Source organism: Salvia miltiorrhiza, chromosome 8, assembly GCF_028751815.1.
Source record: "Salvia miltiorrhiza cultivar Shanhuang (shh) chromosome 8, IMPLAD_Smil_shh, whole genome shotgun sequence".
Taxonomy (NCBI): Eukaryota; Viridiplantae; Streptophyta; class Magnoliopsida; order Lamiales; family Lamiaceae; genus Salvia; species Salvia miltiorrhiza.
In genome coordinates this window covers 29867682-29893907 of record NC_080394.1, presented here as the reverse complement: position 1 = coordinate 29893907, position 26226 = coordinate 29867682, and the positions used below count along the sequence as shown (strand labels likewise).

At 37.2% G+C, this 26226-nt stretch overlaps 4 protein-coding genes across 4 annotated transcripts; 2 read left to right on the top strand and 2 right to left on the bottom strand.

Moving 5' to 3' along the window:
* Window positions 1–9535: 9535 nt before the first annotated feature.
* On the bottom strand, window positions 9536–10249 carry LOC130998303 (uncharacterized). The gene has a single exon (XM_057923734.1). The coding sequence runs from the start codon at window positions 10247–10249 to the stop codon at window positions 9536–9538; it is 714 nt and encodes a 237-aa protein (XP_057779717.1).
* Window positions 10250–13500: 3251 nt separating this feature from the next.
* LOC130998302 (uncharacterized) lies at window positions 13501–14526 on the bottom strand. Its single transcript, XM_057923733.1, has one exon. The coding sequence runs from the start codon at window positions 14524–14526 to the stop codon at window positions 13501–13503; it is 1026 nt and encodes a 341-aa protein (XP_057779716.1).
* A 1801-nt stretch (window positions 14527–16327) lies between these two features.
* On the top strand, window positions 16328–19937 carry LOC130997577 (beta-glucuronosyltransferase GlcAT14C). Its single transcript, XM_057922939.1, has 4 exons — window positions 16328–17148; window positions 17776–17851; window positions 17953–18068; window positions 19376–19937. Exons 1-4 carry the CDS (start codon window positions 16638–16640, stop codon window positions 19876–19878), a joined length of 1206 nt encoding a protein of 401 aa, XP_057778922.1. The 5' UTR covers window positions 16328–16637; the 3' UTR covers window positions 19879–19937.
* A 3626-nt stretch (window positions 19938–23563) lies between these two features.
* On the top strand, window positions 23564–25713 carry LOC130997576 (dof zinc finger protein DOF5.1-like). The gene is made up of 2 exons (XM_057922938.1): window positions 23564–24124; window positions 24386–25713. Exons 1-2 carry the CDS (start codon window positions 24074–24076, stop codon window positions 25346–25348), a joined length of 1014 nt encoding a protein of 337 aa, XP_057778921.1. The 5' UTR covers window positions 23564–24073; the 3' UTR covers window positions 25349–25713.
* The last annotated feature ends 513 nt before the right edge of the window (window positions 25714–26226 follow it).

The window sequence follows — 26226 nt, the reverse complement described above, 5'->3', positions numbered from 1 at the left end:
TAAATATTTTATATTTGTTAGTAATGTGGATAAAATATAAATAAATCATTCAATAAATATTTATAATATTATTTAAATACTTATATTGGTAATATTTATGATTAAAAATAAACTTTAAGATATTTATTTATTCTTTCTTGAATATTTGATCAACCTATCTAAAACATTTGAAATTTGAGATCAATAAATCATTATGATTGTGTATCAATTGTAATCCCAACAAATTAATTATAACATAACCATAGCACTATAATTTATTGCATTAGTTATTTTTAATCTCTTAAATATTTCATAGGTAATAGATATATTACATATATAAGTTTTTTGAATGAACTACGTAATACATAATTTTCTTTTGTTTCACTTTTACTATTAATCAATTTTTGGTATTTAGGTTTCTAATAATGTTTTCAGATTTTATATAACTGTTACTTAATGAAAAAAAAATGTAATGAGTTTTAATTTTTCAAAGTCTATATTTACAAATAGATTCAGATTTTAGAATAATCAATTTTTTTTTAAAATATAATATAAGTTTTTTTTTTTTTTTAAATATGTGTATACAAACAGTTTTCAAAGCGTTGATACATAACGGTTTAGTAAACCGTTGTAAATGACACTCATATATAATGTTTTTCATAACGTCGGAATAACCGTTATAAAAAGATGCTCATAGATAACGGTCGGCATAACGATTTTGTAATACCATTGTGTATGTAACTAATAGATAACGCACAAACATAACGAATTAACTCAAACCGTTATCTAAGTTTATGGACAACACTACATAGATAACGATTTTTTTATCAAAACCGTTATCTTTTCCTAAAATGCGCTCATACATAACGATTTTTTAAAAAACCCGTTACGTATGAGGTGTTATGTATGTGCATTTTTGTAGTAGTGTTAGTAGATGTAGGTATTAGAAATGTAACAAATAGTTGTGATAATGATGGTTATTCATCTATCAATCTCCTTAAGGATATATTGCTTAAATCATATGAAATTCCAAACAAAATACATCATTTCAAACACTCACTCGTCCTACTATAATAACGTCTATGATAATTTTTATTTGAAAGAACTGACAATAATTATTTTTACCCATATATTGTACAACATAAATTTTTAAGATCCATATCATATTAATAAATAATTGAATTTTAAATATAAACATACTTTAAAATAATATATAATTATTGTTAAAAAAAATAATGTTTCTCGCACGTGCATCGCAAGGAAACAAAACTAGCTTTTATTAAAATCCATATAATCTCTTTTTGGGATTTTTTTTTGTGGATGATGGAGTATACTTGAAACGATGTGTTATTTGAAAAAACCACTTCTTACATTTGAGGATCATCTCATCTGATTCTTGAGATAGTACAATTTGCTTCAAAGCAACAAAGCATGTTACTTTTGGCTTATGAGCTCTGAAGCATGAGATCTCGCTTTTAACTTCGGTGCGATTTCTGTTATCCAAAATTTTCATTCTCTTCTTTTTTCTATATTTTCCTATTTCTTTTGCTTCTTTTTCTAAATTATAAATGATTTGATTTAGTAATAATCCTAATTGTTCACTTCAAAAGTTCAAAGTTATCAATTTATTTCTCTTTTATTTGTGTATTTTTTTTCCCACCCTATATCTCCTATTTTTCTGTTAATATTTTTTCTTCTTCAATTTTAAGAGAATTTTAACATTTTCTAAAATATCCATTTCAAACCCTATCTATAATCTATAATATATTAAAAAAGTAATTCTCAATTTGAAATCAACTTTAAAATTGATTGGCAATTTTGTAGTTATAATAAAATTGAAGGTTTATTTGTAAATTATATTTTTTCTTTTTATTTCTTATTTTATCTTCTTTTTTTTCGTTCTAATATTATGAAATTCGACTAATTATAAAATATTTAATATGCACATCAAATTAAAGATCATGATAATAGCTTTAATCTGGTATATTTTATGTAAATATTTAATTTAAAATGTAAAAATTATATTTATTTAAGGGTTAAGGTGCAGATGCATCCCTAAGATAGAGACCCCTAGAGCATATACTCCTCCATATTCGACATTGGATCAAATAACCCCTTGAAGTCCAAAAATTTAAGCAACTAAACCCACAGGATTAACGACGTCTTACGTCCGTTAGTTCTGGGTATCTGGTTGAAGCGAGGAAGGTGTTCGACGAAATGCTTAAGAGAAATGCTGATTCGTCTGCCGCCATCTCTGGCGACGAATCGGCAAAGTGGGGTTCCATTGCAACCTTCACGTGCAGATTGCGTTGGTGAATATGTATGCAGATTCTGGGTATCTTTTCTCTTTTCCCCTTCCTCCAATCTCCCCGCCCTTCACAACATGTCTATCAAAGCTCCATAATGCTTGATTCCGAGCGCAATCTCATAATCATCCACCATTTTCTTGGCGCAATCTCGAGCCCCCTGACCACTAATCCACCGTAACTGCAAGCGCTCATCACGCTCGGTGTTGGGTCCCGGAAGGTCTAGAATAGGTGTATGGAGGGGGGAATACACCTATATGCTATTTTTATCAAACAACAACAACAAACACAACCTTTTTGAATAAAGAAATAGTTAAGGAAAACTTTGATTCCAAAGGTTGAAGACTGATACTGAATCTCTCTTCAGTAAAGAGATATCAGTTAAATCCAAGACTTTAACTGATATGCGTTAGACTCCAGTCTAGTTTGTAAAACAGAGAAGTATTAAGAATCCTCCTGACTATCAAAGATAAATAAGTCAAACAAATAACACTTGGCAGCGGAAAACTTTTCTTTTCAAATAGCCTTTGTGATTAACACGTTGTCAGGTTTATGTTTCACTTTACAGTTAATCAGTTTCAGTTAAAGACGCTTGAGCACAGATAAGAAAGTAAATACTGAAAGCGATAAACGACAAATGAATTTTTACGTGGTTCGGAATTCAATTCCTATATCCACGGTCAGTAGATCACACTGACAAACACTCTGAGCTTATGCTTACGGGTGCACAACAAACCTTGAATTGAAACCACACGTTTCAGCACCAACACACTGGGTTGGATTTCTCAAACACACTTAGCGCGCACTGGGCACTAAGATTTCTCTGGAGTCAGAACACTGGTCTGAACTCCACACAACTTCAAACACTCTTTTCGCTCAGGTGAAAGGAGGTTCGAAAACTACCAACTAGATAATAGAGAACATGCTCTATGTAATCAGTAACTTAGGCTTTCGATAAACAATATTTGCCTAAGGTTCTAAGAGAATGTATGTAATCAACAATTGACTGATTTTGGCTTTGTGATTCTCTTATTCGATTCAAACTTTGGAAGGCTTTGATTGGCTGAGTTGCAATTTCGGCAGCGTTTTAACTCGTGTATTTGAATCGGTGAAGATTGAAGTGATCCTCGAGCTCTATTTATAGGAGAGGTCTTGAATAGATCCGTTGGCGGAGATGGTCTTCAAGAATTCATTCGTTGGAGAGTAATTCGAATTTTGCTGAGGCTTCAATCTTCGAGGTTTCTTGCTTGGTGAGAAACGACTACTCAGGTACAGGAGGTAAGGCGCCTCTGAAAAGGTAATCACCAAAAATGAATGCTCAACAGAGAAAGGACGATCCTCTGTATCTTTGCATTTAATGCGACTGTACTTTGATTGCGTGGCTTCCTTTTAACGTTGGAGGTTCAGTCTGAGGAAGAATGTCAACTGATACTTGACTTTAGTATCAGTCCTCTGATTCCACGTAGCCAGCATTAGATGAATCAGTCATAACTGATTATTCAGTTGAGAAACTCTTTCTAGTCAAATATCAGTATTTGACTTCTGCCTTTAATTGCGAACACCAGTCGAGTTCTTCAGTCTTCAGTCTTTAGTCCTTCGTTCTTCATTCTTCATTCCTTCGGTCTTCAGTCTTCAGAACACTAGCTAAACTAGAAAAACGAGCTCTAACACTTGAGTTCACAAAGTTCTAGTCTATTACAAAGAAAACTTAAGGATTTTGGTATCATCAAAACTAGGGCTATGATATTTCATTAAGTTCCCAACAGAAACGTGATGGAGTTGGGCGTGATGCCCTTATTTTCCATTTCCTTGTAGGAATCAGAAGCTTCCGCAGCCATTCCGTGCATTGCAAATGCAAATATCATTGAAGTCCAAGAAATCAAATTCTTGCTCACTTCTTCGAACACCCGCCATGCGCTTTCTATGCTTCTGCTTCTCGAGTATGCATTGATGAGGCAATTAACAATACGAACATTCATCATGTTAGTCCACTTTTCTCTGCGTCACCTCCGTGGGACGGATCCCTTGGAGCACGACCATTGTCCGAAACAAATGCAAGGCGTCGTGTAACCGATTCACACGAGTTTTCCCGCTGATCATCCCGGTCCAAGAAACCACATTCTTCTCCAGCATGGCATCAAAAACAGCCATTGCAAGCTCGATCTCGTCCCATTTAACGAACCCTGTGAGCAAAACATTCCAAGTCACCAAATTCCTCTCAGGTATTTCGTCGAACACCTTGCTCGCTTCAACCAGATACCCAGAACTAACGGAAAGAAGACGCCGTTAATCCCGTGAGTTTTAATTGCTTAAATTTTTGGACTTCAGGGGGCTATTTTATCCAATGTCGAGTATGGAGGGGTATACGCTTTAGGGGCCTCTACCTTAGGGGTGCATCTGCACCTTAACCCTTTATTTAAAGATTATAATTAAAAAAAAAAATCTCTCTCCTCTCTCATCTTTTTTTTGAATAAATCTATTTTTAATTATTTTTTATTTTTATTTTTTAACTTATTCTTTCTACCTTTCATAATATAAATTTTTTATTATTGTGAATTACTCCCTCCGTGCCGGCCAATTAAGGCGCTACATTTGCTTTTCGGCACGGAATTTAAGGAGTTGTAGATTAATGTTTTAAGTGTGTAATAATAAAGTGATAAAGTAGGAGAGAGAAAGTAATAAAGTGATAAAGTAAAAAAGAGAAGGTAATAAAGTGATAAAGTAGGAGAGAGAAGATAATAAAGAAATACTTAATTAGTGTTAATTAAGTGTTTAAAATTCCTTATTTTTGTCAAATATAGAAATGTAGCATCTTCGTTAGGACGGCCCAAAAAGGAATATGTAGCATCTTGGGCGGGACGGAGGGAGTATTATTTATTTATTTTTATTTTTTTAATATTCAACTCAAATATATTCAGTTAAATTAATTTTATATAAATATAGTAATATAAAAATATTTTTCAGACATTGCACGAGTCGCGGATAATAATTTCATATAAATATAGTAATATAAAAATATTTATCGAGCATTGCACGAAATGTAAATGCTAGTAATAATTTATGTACTAATTTTGATTATATATAAAATTTTTCACGATCTCCTACCCCGGCGGAAGTTGTGTATAATTTTACAGTTTCCCCAACTCCTCCTTTTAACTTACTCGAGTATAGGAGATTGGAAAGAAGTAAACAATCGTATTATGGAAAAGTATTATCTCATCACTTCATTTTAAAGTATTCAAATTTTGTAAGAGTTTTTCTATTTTGATACAAATCACAAAAGAAGGTTATCGGTAAAATATTTTATAATATTTTTAAAGGGGCATCTAAGCAGTATGATCTCTTAACTGTTAATAGAGATCCAATCAGGTTAATACATCGAATTTCGGGCTAGCCTTATCAAATTATCGGATTATTTGAATAGAGATTAATCGGGTTGAAATTTTTTTAAGTTAGAAAATTTCAACACTAACCCTAAACGTTCGGATTTCAAGCTAGCCCATCGAGCTAGTCGAGTACGAAATATATTTTTTAAAAATAACTATTATATTTCTCTTGACAATATTATATTGGGTTAAGTGCCACTTCCCCCCCAACGTTGACACTCCTATCGTCTTTAACACCCTAACGTTAGGATTGACGTTGTTTACTATCTCAACGTGTCAATATTGAAGCTAATCGTCCCCTGCATTTTAACGATGCTTAATCCCGTTAGAGTTGTGCCTTGGACGGCCGTTAAAACGCGGGGAGTCGATTTGTTTCAGTTTTGACACGTTGAGGTAGTAAACAATGCCAACCCTTACGTTAGGGTGTTAAAGGTGATAGGGGTGTCAACGTTGGAGGGGAAATTGACACTTAACCCTATTATATTTGTAATTAAAAAATACACGTATAGATAAGTAACATTTCAACATCGACTTACATCTATAATCTATAATCTATAATATATTAAAAAGACAACTTTCAGTTCGAAAAATCAATTTCAAAATTGAGTGGCAATTTTGCGATTATAATAAAATTGATGGTTTATTTGTAAACTATATTTTTCTCTATCTTCTTATTTTTTTCTTTCTAAAATTGTAAAATTTGATAATTATAAAATATTTGATATGTATATCAAATTAAAGATCTCGATAAAAGCTTTAATTTGATATATTTTATGTAAATATTAGACTTAAAATGTAAAAGTTATTTATTTAAATATTAAAATTTAATAAATTCCTCTCCCCTCTCTTATTTTTTCTGACTAAATCTAGTTCTTTTTTATTTTTCGTTTTCATTTTGATTTTTTTTTTCTATTAAATTTTTTTCATAACATCAATTCTATTATTGTGAATTTTTTATTTTATTATTTATTCAGATTAAATATAGTTTAGTCAAAATTATATTTTTTATTATATTTATAAACATGATAATTGAGTTGGTATCAAATTTTTATTGTTGTGAAGTCTTCTTTATTTTTTATATTTTTTCAATATTTAGCTCAAATATATTCAACTAAAATTTATTTATTTATTATATTTTTAAATATGATAATTGAGACGGTCAATTTCATATAAATATAAAAATAGGTATAAAGATCCAATATTTTTGTTAAATAATTTTTTTTTACATCTAAATATTTTATGTTAAGTATTGGATTAAAAATATAGAGAAGTGAAGTATGAGTATAACTTTCTATTAAATCAAAAAATGCATGACAATTTTTTGCAAAAAATATATTATTACTAATTTTCAAAAAAAAAATAATGAATTAAAAAATTAAATAATGAGAAAATTTTAATATAATTAAGCGATCACATTATTTTCGGGTCAGCCTATAGGGTAATTCAGATTATTTTCGTGCCAATCCTACCAGGTGTCGGGCTATTCAGTTACAAGTTATTTGGGCTGTAATTTTATCGGGTTGAAAAATTTCAGGCATAACTCTCTCGAGTTGGCGGGCTAATCCCGCCCACCGATTTTAGGGCTGGATTGATATCCTTCTTTTATATAAATTACACAAATAGATAAAGAAATTTAATGACCGTACCACGATGGACTCGTACCCATGACCCCACCATGCCTTGGATAATGTACATTAACCACTTACTGTCAGGCCAACACCCGCACACACTGAATTGATATCGCTATCTATTGACAATGAGGTCTAGGATTTCGTCAAAAAAAAAAAAAAAAAACCAAAAAAACAATGAGGTGTAGGATTCAAATTTCAAACCCCATCACTTCCTCTTCTACCAAGTCAAATAAAATAAAGAGGTAAAAATAAATAAATTATAAATCGTGTCTAGGATCAAAATATGATCTAAATTAATAATTATTTTGAAAATCAATCGCTTCTTAATACAAAACCAAAACGATTAATTTAGGGTCAACCTAAATAAATCGCACAAAAATACAAAATAAAGGTGGATCATTTCCAAAATAGGAATCACCTCTTGTGGCGCATTTACCATTAAATCACGCACTAATTAATCGTGCCAGCAACGCTACACAATATAGACATTGCAAACAAAGTTAAAAATTGAGTTAGTAAAAAAAATTAAAAACCATTCTTATAAATGATAAAGTGAATTAGTTTGCTCAAAGCTGAGCTTCATTAATGGATAATCAACACAACGAGCACCGGGTCGATATGAGCCCCATAGTAGTGGGGTTGTTGGGCGTATTAGCGGGAACCATAATCGTCGCAATTTGCCATTGTATAATAGTGTTTTGCAACGACGCCCAAACACAAAGGTTTAATATGAATACCCAAAATGGTAATTCTACACTCACGACTAATGCTGCGACGTCCGAGCATCCAACGGTTCGGGTGATGGTGGAATCCAAATATTCCGTGGAGCACAAACAAGATTTGTGCTCTATTTGTTTGGGTGAATTCAGACAGGACGAACTCGTTCGCGTGCTGCCTGAATGCACCCATATATTTCACGTGACGTGCATTAATAAATGGCTCGAGCACCACTCCAATTGCCCTTTGTGTCGAGCAGCCGCCGTTCATCCGCCGCAGCCTCTTGCTGCTAATTTATCGTCGGCGATTGATAGTGTATTAGTCTAGGCTTAATTTTTTGAGTAAGTTTTTGCTTAATTGGTTTGTTTTTTTGTGTTCATTAATATTTTCTTTGTTTTTAGGTAAATTATAATGCTTAGATTTACTAGCAATTAATGAAATTAGTTCAATATTCCAGAACACATGTGAAAAAGGAGCGATTGAGATTGGGCCATAATATGAGAAAATAATTCAACAAAGGAGGATGAGCTGAACGAAATGCGGGTTATATTGAGGCCCGGTTTACAGACATCGGGCTATTAATTTTATGGGCCGACAATGCTGTATTATATATTTCTCATTGTACGGGTGAATTGAGATATTTTTTTTTCCACAATTTTTACATTTTTTATTTTAAATTTCATACTCTTAGTTCGCTTAAAAAAAAAAAAAAAAAAAATTATACTCTTCGTTTGTATGGTAAATCGGTAATGAAGTTTTAAATAGATAATATTTGTCAACTAAAAAAAAGGAAGATATTATTTATAATGGACGATTTTGATCATAATTTTTATTATTAGGAGTTAAGATTAATCGAATGCTGGAAACCCAAAATGCTTGCGATTTAGTTCCCCAATGTAGTTTCCTAAAAGAAAGGTCCTCCGGTGTATTTTAAGTTTAAACTAATTTTTTTGCTTTATTAATGAGAAAATAAGTCTCGTAAATTTTATGTTTTGAAATTAGATACGTGTAATCTTTCAACTGTATGTTACATTGTTTAGGGAGTAATAAACATGAGAGTAGTTTTTTTTTTTAGGGAACGTGAGAAGATTTTAATGATCACATAAACATGGGATATGGAGATGACCCCCCATAAACGACGGAGGTTCATTCCAAACACGATGTGTAAACAAGTCTCTCACAGCTTTCGCTAAACAATGAGCGATCACATTTCTTTATCTCCTGACATGCTGAAGTCTAAAGCCCGGAAGTGACGTCAACTCACGGCGACAGAAGCTCGCTAAAGCTCCACTCTCCAGAATATTTCTGCCACCCAAGCTGATGAAATTACAAGCTCTCTTACAATCTGTTTCAATCAAGCCGTGACTGTATCCTAGGTCCTTGATCCAAGATAAAGCTTCTTTTATGCCCATCAATTCACCTTCTTCGACATTAAACAGCCCCATCACTTCATCGATTTTCCAGCAACAAAATCGCCACCACTATCTCGAATAATCATACCAAAGCCCATAGTATTCTAATCTTCAAAGAAGGCAGCATCAACGCTGCACAGAATGGAGCCTGTAGGGAGAGTGTGCCAACCCAAACAGCGAGCAGTTGGGGATGAAGAACTGCTGCACCCTTCAGTGGGCTGCCGAGCCGAGAGCCAATCAGAGCGGCCCAAAGCTGAATCCACGGACTTAGCAGGGTTCGGGAAAACCTCCTTCCAAACAACGGTATTACGGTCTCTCCAGATTTGCCATAAAATCATGCCAACGTTCGCCTTACGGTTCACGTTCTTGTCATCAAGAACCCGCGTCAACGCTTGCGTAAACGAGTCACTCCTCGCGGTGATAGAGTCAACATGAGGGAACAGATTGCTGGTCCGCCAGCAAGTTTCTGCAAAAGGGCAAGCAAAGAAAATATGCCAAGTATTCTCATAGCCACTTCGACAGATAGGGCATTCACCTCCAACGGTCAGGCCCCGAGAAAGTAGATTTTCTTTAGTAGGAAGGTTATTACGAGCAGCTCTCCAAAGAAAATGCCGCACCTTAGGAGGCACATCCATACGCCAAAGAACTCTCCAATTACCATCTACCTTGTGGGTCTCGTCAAGAGTAAGGGAGCTGGCCAGCTTGTAGGCCGTTTTAACAGAGTAATGACCGTCATCGGAGAAATGCCAAACAATCCTATCCGATTGCATGGAGGGCGAAAGAGGAATGTTGGTGACATCCTTGATGTCCGCCTCCATTATGATACTCTGCAAGAATTCCAAATTCCATCGTCTCAAGTTCGGCAATAGAAGTTGGTTAACACGAAGACCCTCAAGATGGGGCGGACACAGCGCCCTGGGTTTAAAGTTAGCGGTCCACCGCAACCAAGGGTCCTCAAAAACGTGCGCTGTTACCATCCCCAATATGCCATCGAACTCCCCGATGCACTAAATCTTGTGCTGAACATATACTTCGCCAAGCGAAGCTAGGGCTGTGACCAACTGCAGCAGAAAGAAAGTCGCAATTCGGGAAGTATTTTGCTTTCAATACCCGGAAAACGAGAGCATCTGTGTCCTCAATGAGACGCCAACCCGTTTTTCCCAACATAGCCATGTTAAGGAGTTGAAGACTCCTAAAACCCATGCCCCCTAGAGATTTATCAACATACAGTCGATCCCAGCGCATCCACTTTACCATTACCTACCTTATTACCCCACCAAAAAGAATTTATCAATCTTTCCATCTCATCCGTCAGAGTAGTAGGGAGAGCGAAGATGGCCATACAAAACGACGGGATTGCTTGAACCACGCCTTGATAAGGATCTCTTTACCCGCCTTTGACATTTTCTTTGCATTCCATCCATCAATACAACTCCACATTCTATCCCGCAGATACTGAAAAATTTCCCTCTTTTTTCGGCCAACAAGTGAAGGAAGCCCCAGATAACACCTGGTATTAAGCGGGGTGCTAACCCCAAGGGTAGTAGAGATCGCGTGCTGGTCCGCCTCACTTACATTAGAGCTGAAGAAAATTCCTGATTTCTGAAAGTTTATAGCTTGTCCCGAGCCAGCCTCATAATCACCGAGAACACGCTTGAGAATGACACATTCTTGCATAGAGGCTCGACAAAAAAAAGATACAATCGTCGGCGAACATAAGATGGGAGATGGAAGGACCTCCACGGCCAATTTGAACCCCGTGAAGATTACCACGATCAGTTTCGTGGCGAACCAAAGCTGAGAGGCCCTCGGCGCAGAGAATGAATAAGTAGGGGGAGAGAGGGTCGCCCTGGCGGAGACTTCTCCCCGAAAAAATAGGCCCAACAGTGACACCATTCACAAGGATATCGTAAGTGACTGAACGCACGCACATGTTCATCCACTCACGCCATTTATCGCAGAAGCCGTCTCAGAACTACATCTAAGTAGCTCCAATCCACCCGATCATAGGCCTTAGAAATGTCGATTTTCAGAGCAATTGAACTAAACTTTCCCCTAATCTTCCTTTTCATGGTGTGTATGGCTTCAAACGCAATCAAAATGTTGTCTTGGATAAGCCGGCCTTCAACAAAGGCCGATTGAGCGCGGTCGATGGGCTGCGGAAGGGCCCCTTTGAGTCGGTTGCAAAGAACCTTCGACACAATTTTGTATAACACATTACAAAGGGCTATAGGCCTTAACTCTTTCATGCTGGAAGGCGAAGAAACCTTAGGAATGAGGGAAATCAGCGTATGGTTAAGATTTTGAGGGAAAGAGCCATTATTCAGCCAAGCAACGCAACTGTGAAAGACCTCAGCACCAATAACAGGCCAAAACTTTTGAAAGAATTTGAGGTTAAACCCATCCGGTCTCGGCGACCTATCGGGGTGCATTTGCTTCACCGCTTGCTTAAACTCATCGGGATGAAAAGGCTGAGTAAGCACGTCATTCATACTACTATCAATGTTTGGCTCAAGACGATCCAAAGCTCTGTGGAAATCCATATGTTCATTAGAATCATCGAAGAGTGACTCGAAATAGAGTTTAGCCACCGTCTGAATCTCCTCGCTAGTTGAAGTCCAACTACCATCCTCCTTTTGAAAACGGGTGATAGTATTGGTTTTTCGTCGTGCCGAGGCCATAGAGTGGAAAAACTTCGTGTTCCTATCACTAGGGCTGGCAATTTTCGACACGACACGAAAACCCGACACGAAACCGCACGGAATTAATGGGTTAGTAACACGCACGATAAGGTTCGGGTCCTTATCGGGTCGACCTGATAAGGACCTGATAATTTCAGGTCGGGTTCGGGTTGGGTCGGGTTCGGTTCAGGTAACCCGATAATAATATTATTATTTTTATTAAACATTTATTTTAATTTTTAAACTTTTGATTTCTTAGTAGGGTTTTTGGTTTCATACTTTCATTCCCGCCGCACACACCCTTTCGTCCCTTCCAAATTCCAATTTCCATTCTTCCAACTCCCAGTCCCAGCCTCCAGCCGCCGCACTGCCCCGCCCCGCCGCGGCGCCTCCAGCCGCCCGCACTGCCCAGCCTCACAGTCGCTCCCTCTTCGCCAACGCCGGTGATTCCTTCAATAGTCACCCCGCCCTCACTCTCAGACGCAGTGGATTCTCGGACTTAGGTAGGTAGAATGGGATCTGCCATTATTTAATTACCTATAGCAGTTGTTGACTAAATTAGTTCCGATGTAAGTTTGGTGTTTGGATGAGAGCTTTTTTTCATCTTTAGCATCTCGTTGGTCACCTGCTGTCAATTTTTTTTGGGTGTTTGCTCCTGATTTAGGTGATAAATTTTTGTCTTCATTTGTGACCATTTCAGTTATGAAATCAATTATGAAATGAGTGCTTGTTCATGAATCATAGATTGTGGTTAGTATGGGCCTTTGAGTTTGTGATTTTGCATTTTGTTCAGACAAGTGAAAGAGTAGTATCACTCCACGGTCTTCGCCTCTTCGGCTGCCTTTGGTTTCCTGAGCGAAAATTGAAAACAGTCGATGGCGATATTTTCCTGAGCGAAAATTGAAAACAGCCTTTGATTTTGCATTTTGTTCAGACAAAGTGACAAGAACTATTTGTGGATTGGACTCCAAGAAAAGAGTAATTTAGATTATTTCCTATTGTTTTGTTTGGTAGAGACCACCTGGTGATGATTCATTCAAATTCAATAATACTATTACTAATTCTTTTTGTTTGAGTATTATACTAAATTATTCATTCGATCTTTCAATCCTTAGATAATCTCAAAAAGATGGTGTTAAACTGTTAATGGAAATAAATTGTAGACATAATCTACATTTGGAAAAAGATGATTAGTTTCGAAAATGAGGCTGTGTTCCACTTTCCCTTTGCTGCTGTTCTTGTGATCTCAATTTTTGATTGTCTTTTATTGCTCATTTAAATCTTATGTACTAATAGTTATTTGTTCTTTGTTGTTATAGGTAATTATGTATAGCAATGATGATACCGATGGTGATTATGTATAGGCTATCACCATCCTTAAGCCAATATTATTTTGCTCTTTGCTTCCAGTGTGATTCTTCCCTTAAGAGCAAGTCAGATAGTTCCTTACGAGCACCCTGTAACTGACGCATAGAGATGGAGTCTCTACGACCCTGTAGTGCAGCAATTCGTTGTTGAATACGAGCCTTAGTAGCACGTTCATTGGATCGCAGGTGCGAGGCCCAAACAGTAATAGCATCAGAGACTGCCATAAGCCTATCCGTGATGTGAATTCCTGAGAGGTTAGTCCAACAATCTCTAACAATATTGGGGAACTCCGGTTCTAAACACCATTTGTTTTCGAATCTAAAACGACGAGGAGAAAGCGGAGAAGGCATACCATTACACTTTAGAATAATAGGGGCGTGATCAGATATAGGTGCCAAAAGCGAAGATACCATGGCATTTGGAAAAAGGTTTCTCCAAGTTTGGGTAGCCATACCACGATCCAAACGTTCCTCAACAAAATTATCCGAACCAAGACCACCAGACCAAGTAAAAGGATAGCCATGAAGTGGAATGTCAGATAAGCCGCAGTCAAGGACAGCGACACGAAAGCCAGTGAACAACCAATTAGGATGATCCACCCGACCCCTTTTATCTCCCGGATCAAGGAGATCGTTAAAATCTCCTATAATAAGCCATGAGAGATTATTAACGCCAGCAAGGCGCCGAAGAAGAGTCCACGAATCACGTCTCCGGCTCCTTTCGGGAAAGCCGTAATAACCGGTGAGGCGCCAGTTACCATTGGCATTAGTAATACAGAGATCGATATGGTTTCGAGAGTAACCAAGGATAGAGCAGTTATAAGAGTTCTTCCACATCATGCAAAGGCCTCCGCTCCTGCCCAAGCTGTCAACAGAAAAACATCCATCAAAGTTAAGACGATTCTTAATCTCTTCCAAACGAGTGCGATGAGAGAGAGTTTCGCAGAGGAAGATAACACTTGGTCGATGAACTCGGTTGAGTTCAAGAATAGTAGGAACTGCAAGAGGTTGACCGAGTCCCCTGCAGTTCCAACTTAGAGCATTCATTGTGATCGGCCGACCCCGGATCTGGAGCCTGTCGTTAGAAAGAGTTGGGCATCGGAGCCATCCTCGAATAGACCAGTAGGAAAAGCATTCGATGCAGAGTTGAGTAACTTAGTCTCTGACGTGGCGCTACGTCGCCGCTTTCTTTCTTCGGTACCAAAATTACCCTCCACATCATCAGCCTGCATGGACTCCATATTGTAATGATGGCTGATATCTTGCAAGAAGTTTCTCTGAAGATTAGGTGGGATTGTATCCCGAGATGTGTGGGAGTTATTAGTGGAAAGAATCAAATCCCGATTTTCATGCATCTTACGTTTCGGATCAGAAACTGACGACGGTTGTGGAACCCTAGTAGCCGCCGCCTCCATACTAGGGTTTGCGCTGGCATCCTCAGACCTCAGCCATCTATCACCGGCAAGGTTCGTCCCCCTTCGATCCGCTGCTTTGAGCCCCACTCCTCATTCACGTTCAGCAGTTTTTGACGTCGGATTGAACATAAGTTCACAGAAGTACTCCGAATGACCAAGACGGCCATAGAGGAAACAGAAGACAATAAGTCTTTCATACTTGAAGTTAACCACGAACGAGGATCCATCTTTATGTTTGATATTCTTAAATCTTTTGAGAGGGTCAGCATATATTGTCGCCAAACTCCCACTGAGTTTGAGCTATCATATTCCATGAATGTCCCGATGAAGTTCCCTAACAAACGGCCAACACCTTCCGTGAGATATCCCGCCGGAAGATCATGAACTTGAACCCAAAACGGGAGAGTGTCCAGGGGACATTAAGAGGATATCTTGCAAGAAGTTTCTCTGAAGATTAGGTGGGATTGTATCCCGAGATGTGTGGGAGTTATTAGTGGAAAGAATCAAATCCCGATTTTCATGCATCTTACGTTTCGGATCAGAAACTGACGACGGTTGTGGAACCCTAGTAGCCGCCGCCTCCATACTAGGGTTTGCGCTGGCATCCTCAGACCTCAGCCATCTATCACCGGCAAGGTTCGTCCCCCTTCGATCCGCTGCTTTGAGCCCCACTCCTCATTCACGTTCAGCAGTTTTTGACGTCGGATTGAACATAAGTTCACAGAAGTACTCCGAATGACCAAGACGGCCATAGAGGAAACAGAAGACAATAAGTCTTTCATACTTGAAGTTAACCACGAACGAGGATCCATCTTTATGTTTGATATTCTTAAATCTTTTGAGAGGGTCAGCATATATTGTCGCCAAACTCCCACTGAGTTTGAGCTATCATATTCCATGAATGTCCCGATGAAGTTCCCTAACAAACGGCCAACACCTTCCGTGAGATATCCCGCCGGAAGATCATGAACTTGAACCCAAAACGGGAGAGTGTCCAGGGGACATTAAGAGGAAAGTCACCACTTTTCAAACGATGGAGAATGAGAGGAAAGTTGCCGAAAGCCCATGGACCACCTTCGAAAACTCTTAACAGATCCACTTCATGGAAGAATTGAAAGATGTATCGCCGCTTTCCGATATCCTTCATGAAAACACCTTTTCCCGGCCTCCATATACTGGCAAGACGACTGCGCATAAGATTGAAATTAATGGGTTGATCCGTGATGAATTTTCCACCAAGCAGAGATCGACGGCAACGTTAGACTCTTCACTGACAACATCATCATGGCAGAGTTCGTCATCTTCTGTTGAGAGGTTGAGTCCAGCCATTTGATCTTCCATGAGAGAGCAGAAGACGAAACCACAAAGGAGAAAACGAAAGCAAGGCTCTCAACAGGGAGAAAAAGCTTGAATAAAACATGAGAGTAGTTAGTAACACCAAAATGTGGAAAAGTTTGAAAAATGAAGACTGAGTTCTATTTATTGACTAATCCTAATCGATTTAAAAATTGGTGCGTAATTTCCAATACCAACAAAACAAAAAACACTGATCTCAAACGAAATCTTCGCCTCCTGTCGATCAATTCAATTTTCCCACAGCAACACTTCACCTACTCCTTCCCTTCCCTTCCCTTCCTCTTCTAATCCAAGCTTCTTTCTCTCAAATTTCGCCATTTTTTCTCCCAAAATCAGCTCCGATTCAAAAACCCGACATTTTCTGAAAAACACACAAGATTTTTAGCTATGAAACGAGCTCATATAAACCGAAAATGCTCATTGCCCCTAATTTTCGTGTCCATTTCAGCCCTTATACTGATCTTCATCTCTATTCTATCCCACCTCAAACCCAATCATTCTTCCTTCCCGACCTCCATCTCGGTCGACTCGGATTCCTCAGACTTACCCGAATTGCCGCGATTCGCCTACTTCATTTCGGGTACAAGCGGCGACGGCGAGAGGCTGAGGCGGCTGCTTCAGGCGTCGTACCACCCGCGGAATTACTATCTGCTCCACCTCGATTTGGAGGCCTCCGACTCCGAAAGGCTCGAGCTCGCCAAGTATGTCAAGTCTGCGGCAGTGATTCGGAGCTTCAAGAATGTGATGGTGATGGGGAAGGGCGATTTGGTCACTCCCAAGGGCCCGACGGCAATGGCGTCCACGCTGCACGCCATCGCCGTTTTGCTCAAGCAGCCCAAGCGCTGGGACTGGTTTGTTAATCTTGGAGCTTCTGATTATCCGCTTATGCCTCAGGATGGTAAGATGTTTTGGTGTTTCTCTAACATTGGGATGTTTTTTTTTGCGTAATGTGGATTGGTTAGTAGTTGTCATGTGTTTGATTTCTTGTTTATGAAAAAAAGTTCTAGTAGGAATATGTTCCATTATAGGGAGCTTACTATTTGTGATTGATAATATACATTATTGAGTATTTTTTTATCTTCATTACTAGAATTTATCCGATCGTACCCCTTTTCAATTGATATGAATCAAGCAAGCTAGCTCAAGTTATAGAAATTAACGAGGGTCTTAGGAAACCCCAAAGTTCCAATCCATCTTAGTAACCAATAGATTAGTCTATAATATTTCTATCTATCTAGGCTAATCATAACTAGTAGATGTCCTCTTTAAAGAAAGGCTTATTGATGCTATACCTAGTGAAATTAGCAGGTGTAATTGTAAAATGCCTCATGAATTTGTGTCAAAATTTTGTGCTGCATAATGCATCTACGTGTTTCTTCTTGAGTTGCATCTGACTATCTGAGGCACAGATATTAGTGAGATTTGTAATCAGATGTTGGTCTTGGCTTGTGTTTGGCCCATCTCTTCTTCCCCTTTATAATTTAATCTGTTCTAAACTATCAACGATTTTGTTACTTTGTTGCAGATTTGCTGCACATTTTCTCATACTTGCCCAGGGATCTGAATTTCCTTGAGCATACTAGTGACTTTGGTTGGAAAGAGTGAGCACTAGACTTATGCCCTTAACATGTCTCCGTTGGCCTTACATTTGCTGAAGTGGCCTTCCAATTCAACTGTATTGGTGTTTGTTTGTTATTTGCAGATACCAAAGAACTAGGCCTATAATTATTGATCCTGGACTTTATCACTCAAAGAAATCTGGTGTTTTCTGGGCCAAAGAGAAAAGATCGTTGCCTGCTTCTTTCAAGTTATTCACTGGTACTCCAGAAATCTTTTAGACCTATGTACTGATTTTCTCACTTCATATATATAAAGCCCAAGTCTAATAACTTCCATATATGTCAAAACCATATCTAAATCTGCTGAATGACAATGTGATGTACAGTGTGTGAAGTAACTATAATCAAGTAATGCAATTTATAAAGCTCTGGTGGTGTTTCCTCTTGGCATTGAAATAAAACTCAATCCGTTCTGAGCTATCAGTTGTATTTGATCTTTGTGTTATCCCATCACTTATGTTTTACCTCAAAATATCAATATGCTCAGTTGTTTTCTACTTGCATTAGATATATCTGAATAAAATAAAAATATAGCGTGCAAGATACTACATCGTCCTCGAGTCAATTTAGTGGCGGATATCAAATCAGGCCACATTTAAGTTTTTGTTTTGAATGTCAAATCTATACATTCTTGAGAATGGATAGTTCATTATTTCAAATTATGGCAGTTATAATCTTATATATGCATAACTCTTCATCTTTAGCTTGTGAAAAAGTAGTTTAACTATCATAATGTCTCTCACAAAGTGTTGTGCTGCTTGTGCAAGTAGATTGGAAAAATAGGCTTGTAGGTTTAGTGTTTTTTGTCCCGTATAGGGGCTGTTAATTTAGTCTCTGCAACTCCTAAAATTAGGATATTTTAGAACCATCTCAGAAATTGTGTGCTTCTATGCTTCTCTATCCGTTGTTGTCCATGTGAAAATCAGTAAATTGGGTGCGAGCATTATTACTACTAAAACTAGTTAGTTGTGTCGATGAGACCCAAAATGATACATGAGTTAAGCACAAGATTTTGTTTGTAGAAACAACTGTATATCAAATGTTTGAAGCAAGAGTGCAAGACATGTTTTGAATTCCACCAAATCCCCAAATTATAAGGTTATGTGACTCTCATGTAACTAATTCTGGATTCTTTTGTGAGCTAAATCATTCTTATAGGGAGCTACATTAGAACTGAGTTACATGACCAATTTGCAATGTATATAATTGTGTGCTCTTGTTTGTTGCCACATTGGTCAGAAATTTCTACTAATGCTGCTACATGCAATTGTTCTGGAAAGGTAATGTTTAAATATGCTTCGCCACTAATCATAAACTCACACCACCAGACTTCCCGTTACCAATACATACTCGCCCCTCTATACAGAATTACAATAGATCTTCTCTGGAATAAGATTATGTGCAGGTTGCTCCATCGTGCTGTCTGCAATCTTGTGTGTTGGTTTCATGGCATTTTATATTAGGAAGTGCGCGATTATCTTTTAACTATAAGTTGGGATTCCTCAGGTTCCGCATGGGTGGTTCTTTCAAGATCATTTCTCGAGTTTTGCATCTGGGGATGGGATAATCTCCCACGCACCCTCCTCATGTACTACACAAATTTCCTCTCATCTGCGGAGGGATATTTCCACACCGTGATGTGCAATCACAAGCACTATCAGAACACAACGGTGAACCACGACCTGCACTACATAAAGTGGGAGGACACTCGGAAGGAACAACCCGTGAATTTGACCCTAGACGACTTTGAGAGGATGGTTGAGAGCGGAGCCCCATTCGCTCATAAAATTGAAAGCGATGCTGTTCTCGATAAAATCGACAGAGTACTACTCAGAAGATCGTCGGGCCAGTTTACGCCCGGAGGTTGGTGTATGGCTAGCTATGGGCATCCTTGTCTGGTTCATGGTAGTTCAGATGTCACTACACCATCTTCTAGTTCGAAAAGGTTGGAGAAGCTTGTGATTGAAGTGCTTGATTCCGATCATTTTCGTGTAAAACAATGTAAATAAATGTAAAATATTGTTAATCTGAATTGATGAATATATAATGAATTTAGTTGTTGAAGAAATATGTATATGACAATATATAGAGTATGGAAAAAGAGCAAGTATGGTGCGGAAATGACAAGAGACGAGATGAGGGGGAAGCGCGTGCGACTACACACGTATCCTTGAAAGCTCAGCAACAGCAAACTGCCAAAACTTTGATAACTCATAAGCTTGCTGATAGTCCGACAGCTCAGAACTAGGTTTCCTGGATCGTCTTAGAACCTGCTGCACTTACTTGTAATAACATTTATATATAAATATGTGTATGAGTAGTGAAAAATGTTTTATAGGTATAGATTTTGGTTTTCACTTAGTTAAAAAGCAGTAGCCCCTGCCAACTTCTATTTGCGCGTCTCGTCTCTTTCATATTTCAAGAAATCATGAGGCCACTTACTTTGCACCTTTATGTTTTTGTATGACATCAAACATAAAAACGAAAATTTAACTTTCAAATAATTCACAAACAATTTCATCCAAATGTTTTTCATTAAAAAAAAACCCAGTAAATTTGGGACGAAATGATCGAGATTGTTGCATTTGGAAAATTATTAAGGCTGAATTAAATCTGCAGTCCTTTCAATTATTTGACTACAATGCTACTTTAATTTTAAAGTTAGACTCACTAAAAGTGCATGCAATTTTGAAAATATTTTTAATATGAAAGTTAGGAATATAAAAAATTCGAACCTTCCAACCCGGAATAAGACAGTTCCAATATTCAAAGGATTGAAGGTTAGGAATTAAATGATCAATTCACAACCCCATTATCTCTCACTCACATTCTCGCATATCTAATTAAAGTGTTTTAAGTCCACTAACTCACGAAAGGTTAATTTATTTACAATTCTATAATCTATAAAAAGGTTTATTTATATTTATTTAAAGATTAAAATTTTAAGTCCACTAACATTTTTTTATTTTTAACTTATTTTTTTGTCTTTACATAATATCGATTTTTATTATTGTAAATTTTTTTCGTTTTTCAATATTCAAATAAAATATATCTAATTAATTAAAGTTGATTTTTATTATATTTATAAATATGATATTGAGTTGATATCAATTGTATATAAATTTAAAAGTATAAAAATGTTTCCCGTGCATTGCACATGGTGCAAATGCTAGTACCACACACGTACACACATATATATATGATTTTCAAATTAGAATGTATACCATCATGATTTTCCCGTGGATATATTTCGAGGTAGGGTGGCAACCTACATAATACATCACTTTAAATCTCGATGCATATTCACATTGATGATACCAAAAAAAATCACTTGTTGAATACAAAAAATAAGAAAGAAAGAAATAAATAAAATGACATGCCTTATCATCATTTTACTTGTACGAGAAAAGTATCTAGATTAGTTACTTTGTACAAAAGTGTTGCATTATATTGTTGTACTTGCGAATGCATGCCAATAATGGAGCTATAATTGAAACCAAGAATGAAGTTTCACGATTCATTGTCCTTGTATTTATTGAATTTGAGACTGCATCTTTTGTACTTTTTGTCAACTCAAATTTACCATAGCTTAATTAGTGGTATATATATATCTCCGTTTATAAGGATGGTGTGTTAAGAGTGAAAATTCCACCCCCTCTTCCAACTCAAAAAAATATACATATAAAGTTACCATTGTTATTCAAAGTTTCACTCTCTTTTTTCGGCGATAATTCTCCAATATTTATATACTTAGTACATAATATAGTTACTGGTAATTAATCAATATTCAATTTTTTTTACCATAGCCCTAAAAAACCGAATTATTCATTATATTATCAATTATGTCTACCGGAATATATAAAAGATTGAAAATCATTTGTTTTGAAAGGTTTTACATTTGATTATTTTCTTAAATTATTAGTACATATACTATATATTTGAATATTTTGAAATAGAAGTTATACTATCTTTAAGAAAAACCCTCATTCTTTATTGAGGTTTTAACACATTATAATATATATAGATGTAATTTCTAGCTTTCATCTCAATTCATTAGTACTCCAATATATATATATATATATATATAAAACTCCATCAAATAGTTTAATTATACCCAAATACAACACTGATGATGCGTCCCTTAAGTCCAACTTTACATTTTTGGGACTATGATAAATCCGTGGTTAAATTTCATAAACTTTTATTTTGCTTGTGCCAATATATAGAAGAATGGTAAACATGATCGTTAGGGAAATATAATACTATTGTAGAAACATTCACATTCTCGAAAAGCGAGCCTTTTCTAGTTAAAATCTTTTTCAAATTCCGAGAATGAATCCGATTCTCTCCCATAAAATTAAAGCTTATAATTCACTGTTTAACGGAATTCACTTTTTAAAATCCATCCACAACCCGCTGTTTTTATTTTTAATTATGTCTTTAAGTCCAACCTAACCGTTAGCTATATATATATATAAAATTAAATCCTGCAAGAATAGATTTCAATATATATGCTCGTATATATAAAATTCATAAAGAGAAAAATTTCTACATTTGCACTAATTAAAGCACTAACAAACTTGAAGTTGAAGCTAGCAATTTAGATATTCCAGGATGTACTGTTTCAGAGGATCCACAGCTTACCACCTTTCTCTTTTTGCAACAAGAATGTGAGAATTTGTGCTCACACACACACACACACACATATATATATACATATAAAGTTAATATACACACTATATATATATAAATGTGGTGTGTATGGGTAGGTGCAATTGGTAGTATCATGTGGTAGTAGTCCCATGCAAGAAAAAAAGGGGTAGAGATGGGAAAGAGAGTGGGGATGGGGGCAGTGGCGGATCCAGGGGGGGGCTAGGGGGGGCTTCAGCCCCCTCCCAATTTTTAAGTTTTTTTATTTTATTTTTAATATAGATATATATATATATATATATTCTTATTATTTTGTTTTATATCTATATATGTGTATATAAATAGAAAAATACAAGAAAAAATATAGTAATACATTATTTATAGTATCCAACTATCCATATTAATTGCTCAACGCATTGAGTTATTTATAGTATCCAACTATCCATATTATTTTTATCATTTTTTCTTTCTTAGTTAATTTTTAATGTTAAATTTGAGTCAATTCTAAAGGTAAAAGTAAAATTACTAATTACTAACAATGAAAATTAGTTTATTTGTTTAGAAGATGAAACAATTTTTTTTAAGAAAAATGAATAAAAGTACGTCTTTATATGCTTTCAATCTACTTGATGTTGAATTAATTGAATTGCGAACAATTATCTTATTATATTAAGTGATTGTTGAAAAAATGCATGAAAATGAAGTGTACGGAATGCTCAAAAAAATTTGCTTCGGGGGCTCCCGCCCCCGAACCCCCGTGTAAATATTTTCAAGCACCGTAGTCCAATAGATTCAGCCCCCCCTCACATTGAATCCTGGATCCGCCCCTGGATGGGGGTGGGGAAGCATAGCAGAAACCCCAGCACAAAAAAAGTTTATCTTGGTCGGAAATACCACTATTTATTTCTACCCCCCAAGACTGACCTTTTTTCCCTTTTTATACTATTTAAAAAATTTAAGATACTCATACAGATATACTATTAATCAATTCCCGGAGAAAGTAACACTAGAATTAAGCCACAAAGAATGGTTTGCTTAATGCTTGTGTCAAACCAAATATAGTCTTAATTAGTGTGATAATAATGCTGGGAACCCACACTCCCAATCAATATATTCTCCCCCTGCCTCTCTAAATTATTTTGCATAAAAGAAATCTCCACTTTTTCCATGCAATCACAGCAATGCCTCCACACAAAAAGAAGCTTAAAGGCTAAGTAATTAAGAAACTGAAACCCTAAAAAGCAATAAAACAAAACTAGACAGAGTGAAAACAAATTAGTACTTGGTGTATTCTCTCTCTCTCTCTCTTGGCGCCCTTTGCTTTCTTTCTCTCTATGTGTGTATATATATACAAGCATAAAGCCCTTCGCTTTATTTTAGCACCTATATTCTCATTCTTCCTTTATTATTCTTTCTTTCTCTCTTTCCCTTTCTCTCTCTCTCTCTCTCTCTCTCTCTCTCTCCCTTTGGGCTAACCCTCCAGTTGATGTGATTCTCCACTACACCTCCAAAAACCAAATAACCTTTACAAAAGAGAAAGAAAGATCAAGAACCATGGTTTTTTCTTCAATTCCTGCTTATCTTGATCCATCCAACTGGAATCAGGTAAGGTGTTTTTTTCTTTTTTGTTTTCCCTCTTTGATATCATATGCTTCCATGGTTGAGCTTCTTTGCTAAAAAAGCAAAAATTCAAAAGACATATTCCCATCCCCCCCTTTTTTGTTGATCTCTTCTTTGATCTTTATTTGTTTTATCAACTATTATTTCTTACCTCTTTAAATTTTTTGAATATACCACCACCTGTGTTTTTTTTCCATTTTCTCTCTCTCTCCTTTTCAATTCATTAATTTCTCCGATTTTTTGCAGCAACAAAATCATCAAATAATCGGAAGCAGCAGCGCCAACCCTTTACTCCCACCTCCACCGCATCCAGGGGGCCCTCCGCCGCCTCCTCCGCCTCAGCCGCATGGAGGCGGCGGAATCCGGCCCGGCTCCATGGCGGAGCGAGCTCGCATGGCCAACATACCCATGCCGGAAACATCCCTGAAATGCCCTCGCTGCGAATCCACAAACACAAAGTTCTGCTACTTCAACAACTACAGCCTCTCTCAGCCGCGCCACTTCTGCAAGACCTGCAGACGCTACTGGACTCGCGGCGGCGCCCTTCGCAACGTCCCCGTCGGCGGCGGCTGCCGGAGAAACAAACGCAGCAAGTCCTCCAACTCCAAATCCCCAGCTAGCAGCGACAGGCAGGCCAATAATAACCCCAGCTCCACAAGCACCGTCTCCACCAACAGCAACAGCGCCGCCGCCAATATGCTAGGCCTAACTCCGCCGCTCCCGCCCCTCCGCTTCATGTCCCCGTTAGGCCAGTTCACCGACAACTTCACCGCCGATATGGGCTTGAATTACAGCGCAATAGCAGCCTCCACAGTCGGAACAAGCGATATGAATTTTCACGGCGCGGGGAGCTTACTCGGCGGCAGCGGCAGCGGTGGAGTAGCCTCGCTCTTATCAAGTGAAGGCGGCGGCATTGAGCCGTGGCGGCTGCAGCAGGTTCAGCAATTCCCTTTCCTGGATGCATCATCCCAAGGGTTCTACCAGTTCCACGGCGGCGAGGCCGGGTTCCTAGGCGGCGGCGAGGCGAGGCCGAAACTGTCTAGCCCAATGATGAGTCAGCGGCCGCCGGTGAAAATGGAGGACAACAACGCAGAGAATAACCTAACGAGGCAGATATTGGGCGGAAATGAGCAGTGGAATGCGCCCACTACAGCTAATTGGACAGACCTTTCTAGCTTCAGCTCTTCTTCCACAAGCAATCCCTTATAGAAATGCTGGCATCCACACCCAAATTAAACCCACCTGCAAATATCGAAGCTTAATACCCATCATCATCATCGAAACCCTAGCTTGAAGAAATTGATAGGTTTGTTTGTTTCTCTTCATCTCAATTTGCAGCCTAATATATGAGTATATGTGTATGTACTTTCTCTCTCCCTCTCTCTCAATATATATATATGTATGTGCTGCCTGAGAATGTTTTAGACAAACTGATGGATTGATCGAGAATATGAGAGATTTCTTGTAGCTTGTGTTAGATTTGGAGATGTAATGTTTTTCAGGAACTAATGTTTGTGAAATCTGATGATCTAATTATTTATAATATATATATGACAAGTTTCACATTCGACCCATTTTTGTTGTGTATAGCTTTAGGAGAATTGGTGACCTTGTTTTACCCATGCAGAATAATTTATATTGTTTCACATGGGGATTATAAAATATTTTAAGTATGACCTCTTTTAATTTCCTTGATTAAAATACTCACAGCATATTCCATCGTTAGTTCATAAATATATTTTGTCAGCCCCCTATTCATTGGTGCCTTTATCAAGCACGTATACGTGAAACACTCATGTATTAATGTGTAAATTAATAATTGGTCTGACCTATTTTTGAGATTAATTTGCATCCCTAGATCTAACTAATGTTTCTTTCCGAAATTCCTACCTTCATTTATACGTACTTAAACAATTTAATTATCTTCAGATGCTTTTTCTTTGCTGTAAGAAGTAGGCTATATGCATGCATGAATGCTTTCATTTAATATTCTTAAAAATAAATTGAAGTTAATTAGCTATATCTGGGCTGTTTTTTGTTGAAGAAATCTTCGCGAGAGCTTCTTGATGCAGCTAATTAAGGTTGCC

Bases quoted from the DNA above. Each gene is read 5' to 3' on its own strand.
- LOC130998302 (XM_057923733.1), bottom strand. From the start codon at position 14,526: ATGAATGCTCTAAGTTGGAACTGCAGGGGACTCGGTCAACCTCTTGCA.
- LOC130998303 (XM_057923734.1), bottom strand. From the start codon at position 10,249: ATGGAGGCGGACATCAAGGATGTCACCAACATTCCTCTTTCGCCCTCC.
- LOC130997576 (XM_057922938.1), top strand. From the start codon at position 24,074: ATGGTTTTTTCTTCAATTCCTGCTTATCTTGATCCATCCAACTGGAAT. The intron at 24,125-24,385 runs GTAAGGTGTTTT...GATTTTTTGCAG, and splicing joins ATCCATCCAACTGGAATCAG to CAACAAAATCATCAAATAAT.
- LOC130997577 (XM_057922939.1), top strand. From the start codon at position 16,638: ATGAAACGAGCTCATATAAACCGAAAATGCTCATTGCCCCTAATTTTC. The intron at 17,149-17,775 runs GTAAGATGTTTT...ACTTTGTTGCAG, and splicing joins TCCGCTTATGCCTCAGGATG to ATTTGCTGCACATTTTCTCA. The intron at 18,069-19,375 runs GTACTCCAGAAA...GGGATTCCTCAG, and splicing joins TTCTTTCAAGTTATTCACTG to GTTCCGCATGGGTGGTTCTT.